The sequence below is a fragment of the Oncorhynchus kisutch genome, linkage group LG14 (genome assembly GCF_002021735.2).
Source record: "Oncorhynchus kisutch isolate 150728-3 linkage group LG14, Okis_V2, whole genome shotgun sequence".
In the NCBI taxonomy this organism is placed as follows: domain Eukaryota; kingdom Metazoa; phylum Chordata; class Actinopteri; order Salmoniformes; family Salmonidae; genus Oncorhynchus; species Oncorhynchus kisutch.
In genome coordinates, this window is record NC_034187.2 from 2,464,900 (window position 1) to 2,473,371 (window position 8,472).

The 8,472-nt window shown below is 46.7% G+C and overlaps 1 protein-coding gene across 1 annotated transcript in view; it reads left to right on the forward strand.

Moving 5' to 3' along the window:
* The first annotated feature begins 353 nt into the window (after positions 1–353).
* Positions 354–8,472, forward strand: part of LOC116353304 (flocculation protein FLO11-like) — an 18,687-nt gene continuing 10,568 nt past the window's right edge. Inside the window, exons 1-2 of the mRNA XM_031787583.1 lie at positions 354–541; positions 6,065–6,242. Of these exons, the coding sequence (XP_031643443.1) occupies positions 359–541; positions 6,065–6,242 (361 nt within the window). The 5' untranslated portion in view covers positions 354–358. The remainder of the gene's footprint in view (positions 542–6,064; positions 6,243–8,472) is intronic.

An 8,472-nucleotide genomic window follows, 5' to 3' on the forward strand; every position in this document is an offset into this window, starting at 1 on the left:
TGCTTTAGACCAGGGCATTCCCTTTACAGTGCGCTGCTGGTCCAGATCAGGCACACATGGCAGGGACGCTGGTCTACTTTGAGCTTAATAAATCTCTGTGCGAGAGGTCAGCCTAAGGAGCCAGAGACGGAGCCTCTTAAGGTGCAATGTATTTGGAAAACAGGGGTTTGGGCCTAAATAGCTAATGTAAAGCTGCATCACACACTGCTGGGTCGTAGTCAAGGAACCTTTTGGACTGAGAGAACCACAAAGGGAAATAAATTGCTTTAAGTGTCATCCTCAATGCATTTAAATGTCAGTATGTATCCACATGTGTTGTTGAATTGCATTTATATTGTCAAATCTAATGTCAATAAATATGTACGTTTTGTTGAGGATTTCTTCTCTGCTCTCTCTCTCCTACTCTCTCGACAGCGCAGAGATGTCTTTCACACGTGATAAACTGTCTTTGCACCTGCGCAACAGAATGACGGAGTTTATCAGAAGAGTGAGAGCCACAGAGCTCATGGCCAACCTCCCCTGCCTTACACAGTCTGACAGGGTGGGTAGCTCAAATCAAATCAAATGTATTTATATAGCCCTTCGTACATCAGCTGATATCTCAAAGTGCTGTACAGAAACCCAGCCTAAAACCCCAAACAGCAAGCAATGCAGGTGTAGAAGCACGTTGGCTAGGAAAAACTCCCTAGAAAGGCCAAAACCTAGGAAGAAACCTAGAGAGGAACCAGGCTATGAGGGGTGGCCAGTCCTCTTCTGGCTGTGCTGGGTAGAGAGGAACCAGGCTATGAGGGGTGGCCAGTCCTCTTCTGGCTGTGCCGGGTAGAGAGGAACCAGGCTATGAGGGGTGGCCAGTCCTCTTCTGGCTGTGCCGGGTGGAGATTATAACAGAACATGGCCATGAACATGTTGGATGTTGGTCATTGGCTTATTCAGGTCTGATGATGTTTCTTCCTGGTAGATGCTAAGTGAGATCCTTGGTACGACCCTACCCTAAAGCCCTAACCTTATCCTCTGACCTTGTCACACCCTGACCATAGTTTGCTTTGTATGTTCTGTGTTTTGTTTGGTCAGGGTGTGATCTGAGTGGGCAATCTGTGTTGGATGTCTTGTTTGTCTGTTTCTGTGTTTTGTTTGGTCAGGGTGTGATCTGAGTGGGCATTCTGTGTTGGATGTCTTGTTTGTCTGTTTCTGTGTTTTGTTTGGTCAGGGTGTGATCTGAGTGGGCAATCTGTGTTGGATGTCTTGTTTGTCTGTTTCTATGTTTTGTTTGGTCAGGGTGTGATCTGAGTGGGCATTCTGTGTTGGATGTCTTGTTTGTCTGTTTCTGTGTTTTGTTTGGTCGGGGTGTGATCTGAGTGGGCATTCTGTGTTGGATGTCTTGTTTGTCTGTTTCTGTGTTTTGTTTGGTCAGGGTGTGATCTGAGTGGGCATTCTGTGTTGGATGTCTTGTTTGTCTGTTTCTGTGTTTTGTTTGGTCAGGGTGTGATCTGAGTGGGCATTCTGTGTTGGATGTCTTGTTTGTCTGTTTCTGTGTTTGGGCCTGATATGGTTCTCAATCAGAGGCAGGTGTTAGTCATTGTCTCTGATTGGGAGCCATATTTAGGTAGCTTGTTTGGTGTTGGGTTTTGTGTGGGTGATTGTTCCTGTCTTTGTGTTTGTTACACCAGATAGGGCTGTTTTCGGTTTTTCACGGTTTCTAGTTTTTTTGGTATATTGTTCTATTTTCATCTTTATTAAAGATGTATCACAATAACCACGCTGCGTTTTGGCCCGCCTCTCCTTCAACAAAAGAAAGCCGTGACAGACCTTAACTCTTACTTGAACCATTTTAAGATTTTAACTTCAATGGGGTGATGTCACAGTTTGACGTGCCAATAATCCCACTTAGCATTTACCCTTTCTTCAATGCAAGATATTATCCTTGTTTGGATGATTAGGGCCAGTTGTTTTGGATGACATGATTAGGGCCAGTTGTTTTGGATGTCATGATTAGGGCCAGTCGTTTTGGATGACAAATCCGTGCACAACATTTGAGAGAAATAAGCTTTTTATGCATATGGCACATTTCTGGGATCTTTTATTTCAGCTCATGAAACAACACTTTACATGTTGCGTTTCATATTTTTGTTCAGTGAATGAGCAAACTGCTTCGACTGGGAAGCATACGCAAAGTTTTAGGACCCTCTAACTGAACTCTGGACCTCGAAGCCAGTTCCACTGCATTTGTCCAGTGTTCCTCCTGCAATCAGGGACTGATTTAGACCTGGGACACCAGGTGGGTGATTCCCCTCTAATCAGGGACTGATTTAGACCTGGGACACCAGGTGGGTGATTCCCCTCTAATCAGGGACTGATTTAGACCTGGGACACCAGGTGGGTGATTCCCCTCCAATCAGGGACTGATTTAGACCTGGGACACCAGGTGGGTGATTCCCCTCCAATCAGGGACTGATTTAGACCTGGGACACCAGGTGGGTGATTCCCCTCTAATCAGGGACTGATTTAGACCTGGGACACCAGGGGGGTGATTCCCCTCTAATCAGGGACTGATTTAGACCTGGGACACCAGGTGGGTGATTCCCCTCTAATCAGGGACTGATTTAGACCTGGGACACGAGGTGGGTGATTCCCCTCTAATCAGGGACTGATTTAGACCTGGGACACCAGGTGGGTGATTCCCCTCTAATCCGGGACTGATTTAGACCTGGGACACCAGGTGGGTGATTCCCCTCTAATCAGGGACTGATTTAGACCTGGGACACCAGGTGGGTGATTCCCCTCTAATCAGGGACTGATTTAGACCTGGGACACCAGGTGGGTGATTCCCTCTAATCAGGGACTGATTTATACCTGGGACACCAGGTGGGTGATTCCCCTCCAATCAGGGACTGATTTAGACCTGGGACACCAGGTGGGTGATTCCCCTCTAATCAGGGACTGATTTAGACCTGGGACACCAGGTGGGTGATTCCCCTCCAATCAGGGACTGATTTAGACCTGGGACACCAGGTGGGTGATTCCCTCTAATCAGGGACTGATTTCGACCTGGGACACCAGGTGGGTGATTCCCTCTAATCAGGGACTGATTTAGACCTGGGACACCAGGTGGGTGATTCCCCTCCAATCAGGGACTGATTTAGACATGGGACACCAGGTGGGTGATTCCCCTCCAATCAGGGACTGATTTAGACATGGGACACCAGGTGGGTGATTCCCCTCTAATCAGGAACTGATTTAGACCTGGGACACCAGGTGGGTGATTCCCCTCTAATCAGGGACTGATTTAGACCTGGGACACCAGGTGGGTGATTCCCCTCTAATCAGGGAATCATTTAGACCTGGGACACCAGGTGGGTGATTCCCCTCCAATCAGGGACTGATTTAGACCTGGGACACCAGTTGGGTGATTCCCCTCTAATCAGGGACTGATTTAGACCTGGGACACCAGGTGGGTGATTCCCCTCCAATCAGGGACTGATTTAGACCTGGGACACCAGGTGGGTGATTCCCCTCTAATCAGGGACTGATTTAGACATGGGACACCAGGTGGGTGATTCCCCTCTAATCAGGGACTGATTTAGACCTGGGACACCAGGTGGGTGATTCCCCTCCAATCAGGGACTGATTTAGACCTGGGACACCAGGTGGGTGATTCCCCTCTAATCAGGGACTGATTTAGACATGGGACACCAGGTGGGTGATTCCCCTCTAATCAGGGACTGATTTAGACCTGGGACACCAGGTGGGTGATTCCCTCTAATCAGGGACTGATTTAGACATGGGACACCAGGTGGGTGATTCCCCTCTAATCAGGGACTGATTTAGACCTGGGACACCAGGTGGGTGATTCCCCTCTAATCAGGGAATCATTTAGACCTGGGACACCAGGTGGGTGATTCCCCTCTAATCAGGGACCGATTTAGACCTGGGACACCAGGTGGGTGCAATTACTTATCAGGTAGAACAGAAAATCAGCTGTCTCCAGACCTCTTAGGGTCAAAGTTGAATGCCCCTGCAATTGGAGATTTCCCCCCCCCAACAGACACTCTTCCAACCAGACATGGATTGTTCAGAGACTGTTTGACTGCTAATTGACTGCATCAATTAAAGAACATTTCCTATGATTTTCTGGAAATACAGGTCAAAGAACCCCCCCCCAAAACAAATTACCTGGGAATCTCTAGCAAACCAGGTTATTAACATACATGGTAATGGTTGGTTATGGCTGTGTCTAGTCAGGTATGGGTTGGTTATGGCTGTGTCTAGTCAGGTATGGGTTGGTTATGGCTGTGTCTAGTCAGGTATGGGTTGGTTATGGCTGTGTCTAGTCAGGTATGGGTTGGTTATGGCTGTGTCTAGTCAGGTATGGGTTGGTTATGGCTGTGTCTAGTCAGGTATGGGTTGGTTATGGCTGTGTCTAGTCAGGTATGGGTTGGTTATGGCTGTGTCTAGTCAGGTATGGGTTGGTTAGGGCTGTGTCTAGTCAGGTATGGGTTGGTTATGGCTGTGTATAGTCAGGTATGGGTTGGTTATGGCTGTGTATAGTCAGGTATGGGTTAGGGTTGGTTATGGCTGTGTCTAGTCAGGTATGGGTTAGGGTTGGTTATGGCTGTGTCTAGTCAGGTATGGGTTGGTTATGGCTGTGTCTAGTCAGGTATGGGTTGGTTATGGCTGTGTCTAGTCAGGCATGGGTTGGTTATGGCTGTGTCTAGTCAGGTATGGGTTGGTTATGGCTGTGTCTAGTCAGGTATGGGTTGGTTATGGCTGTGTCTAGTCAGGTGTGGGTTGGTTATGGCTGTGTATAGTCAGGTATGGGTTAGGGTTGGTTATGGCTGTGTCTAGTCAGGTATGGGTTATGGTTGGTTATGGCTGTGTCTAGTCAGGTATGGGTTGGTTAGGGCTGTGTATAGTCAGGTATGGGTTGGTTATGGCTGTGTCTAGTCAGGTATGGGTTGGTTATGGCTGTGTCTAGTCAGGTATGGGTTGGTTATGGCTGTGTCTAGTCAGGTATGGGTTAGGGTTGGTTATGGCTGTGTCTAGTCAGGTATGGGTTGGTTATGGCTGTGTCTAGTCAGGCATGGGTTGGTTATGGCTGTGTCTAGTCAGGTATGGGTTGGTTATGGCTGTGTCTAGTCAGGTATGGGTTGGTTATGGCTGTGTCTAGTCAGGTGTGGGTTGGTTATGGCTGTGTATAGTCAGGTATGGGTTGGTTATGGCTGTGTCTAGTCAGGTATGGGTTGGTTATGGCTGTGTATAGTCAGGTATGGGTTGGTTATGGCTGTGTCTAGTCAGGTATGGGTTAGGGTTGGTTATGGCTGTGTCTAGTCAGGTATGGGTTGGTTATGGCTGTGTCTAGTCAGGTATGGGTTAGGGTCGGTTATGGATGTGTCTAGTCAGGTATGGGTTAGGGTTGGTTATGGCTGTGTATAGTCAGGTATGGGTTGGTTATGGCTGTGTCTAGTCAGGTATGGGTTGGTTATGGCTGTGTCTAGTCAGGTATGGGTTGGTTATGGCTGTGTGTAGTCAGGTATGGGTTAGGGTTGGTTATGGCTGTGTATAGTCAGGTACACTACATGACCAAAAGTATGTGGACAATATCTGATTCCAAAATCATGGTGATTCATATGGAGTTGGGCTCCCCTTCGCTGCTATAACAGCTTCCACTCTTCTGGGAAGGCTTTCCACTAGATGTTGGAACATTGCTGCTATAACAGCCTCCACTCTTCTGGGAAGGCTTTCCACTAGATGTTGGAACATTACTGCAGGGTTTTGATTCCATTCAGCCACAAAAGCATTGGTGAGGTCGGGCACTGATGTTGGGCGATTAGGCCTGGTTCGCAGTTGGCGTTCCAATTCATCCCAAAGGAGTTCGATGGGGTTGAGGTCAGGGCTCTGTGCAGGCTAGTCAAGTTCTTACATATTGATCTCGACAAACCATTTCTGTATGGACTAGAGGTCGACCGATTTTTCAACGCAGATACCGATTTTTGGAAGACCACAAAAAGCCCATTCCCGAGTGGCGCAGTTCTAGTTTTTCAAATATTCTCATTCATCATATTCTTAGGAGGAGATCCAGGCCATGAGAAATTGTGTCGGTAACTCAGCTGCAATGCAGATCCTGCTGGACTATGTACAGAAGAGAATGAACTGGCCAGAAGAGTTGATATCAGCTCTGGAGGTGGTGGAGCATCAGGACCTGGCTGATGAACTGAGGGCAGAGTGGACCAAGCACAACCAGACCAGTAAGTCACCATTCAATTAAATCAAACGTTATTTTAAAGTGTAAAAATCTAATAAATAACAGACTTTACAGTGAAACAACACTGGACACTAGTACCTGTGTCTGTGATAAAGCATCACTGGACACTGACCTGTGTCTGTGATAAAGCATCACTGGACACTAGTACCTGTGTCTGTGATAAAGCATCACTGGACACTAGTACCTGTGTCTGTGATAAAGCATCACTGGACACTAGTACCTGTGTCTGTGATAAAGCATCACTGGACACTAGTACCTGTGTCTGTGATAAAGCATCACTGGACACTGACCTGTGTCTGTGATAAAGCATCACTGGACACTAGTACCTGTGTCTGTGATAAAGCATCACTGGACACTAGTACCTGTGTCTGTGATAAAGCATCACTGGACACTAGTACCTGTGTCTGTGATAAAGCATCACTGGACACTAGTACCTGTGTCTGTGATAAAGCATCACTGGACACTAGTACCTGTGTCTGTGATAAAGCATCACTGGACACTAGTACCTGTGTCTGTGATAAAGCATCACTGGACACTAGTACCTGTGTCTGTGATAAAGCATCACTGGACACTAGTACCTGTGTCTGTGATAAAGCATCACTGGACACTAGTACCTGTGTCTGTGATAAAGCATCACTGGACACTGACCTGTGTCTGTGATAAAGCATCACTGGACACTAGTACCTGTGTCTGTGATAAAGCATCACTGGACACTAGTACCTGTGTCTGTGATAAAGCATCACTGGACACTAGTACCTGTGTCTGTGATAAAACATCACTGGACACTAGTACCTGTGTCTGTGATAAAGCATCACTGGACACTAGTACCTGTGTCTGTGATAAAGCATCACTGGACACTAGTACCTGTGTCTGTGATAAAGCATCACTGGACACTAGTACCTGTGTCTGATAAAGCATCACTGGACACTAGTACCTGTGTCTGTGATAAAGCATCACTGGACCTGTGTCTGTGATAAAGCATCACTGGACACTAGTACCTGTGTCTGTGATAAAGCATCACTGGACACTAGTACCTGTGTCTGTGATAAAGCATCACTGGACACTAGTACCTGTGTCTGTGATAAAGCATCACTGGACACTAGTACCTTTGTCTGTGATAAAGCATCACTGGACACTAGTACCTGTGTCTGTGATAAAGCATCACTGGACACTGACCTGTGTCTGTGATAAAGCATCACTGGACACTAGTACCTGTGTCTGTGATAAAGCATCACTGGACACTAGTACCTGTGTCTGTGATAAAACATCACTGGACACTAGTACCTGTGTCTGTGATAAAGCATCACTGGACACTAGTACCTGTGTCTGTGATAAAGCATCACTGGACACTAGTACCTGTGTCTGTGATAAAACATCACTGGACACTAGTACCTGTGTCTGTGATAAAGCATCACTGGACACTAGTACCTGTGTCTGTGATAAAGCATCACTGGACACTAGTACCTGTGTCTGTGATAAAACATCACTGGACACTAGTACCTGTGTCTGATAAAGCATCACTGGACACTAGTACCTGTGTCTGTGATAAAGCATCACTGGACACTAGTACCTGTGTCTGTGATAAAGCATCACTGGACACTGACCTGTGTCTGTGATAAAGCATCACTGGACACTAGTACCTGTGTCTGTGATAAAGCATCACTGGACACTGACCTGTGTCTGTGATAAAGCATCACTGGACACTAGTACCTTTGTCTGTGATAAAGCATCACTGGACACTAGTACCTGTGTCTGTGATAAAGCATCACTGGACACTAGTACCTGTGTCTGTGATAAAGCATCACTGGACACTAGTACCTGTGTCTGTGATAAAGCATCACTGGACACTAGTACCTGTGTCTGTGATAAAGCATCACTGGACACTAGTACCTGTGTCTGTGATAAAGCATCACTGGACACTAGTACCTGTGTCTGTGATAAAGCATCACTGGACACTAGTACCTGTGTCTGTGATAAAGCATCACTGGACACTAGTACCTGTGTCTGTGATAAAGCATCACTGGACACTAGTACCTGTGTCTGTGATAAAGCATCACTGGACACTAGTACCTGTGTCTGTGATAAAGCATCACTGGACACTAGTACCTGTGTCTGTGATAAAGCATCACTGGACACTAGTACCTGTGTCTGTGATAAAGCATCACTGGACACTAGTACCTGTGTCTGTGATAAAGCATCACTGGACACTAGTA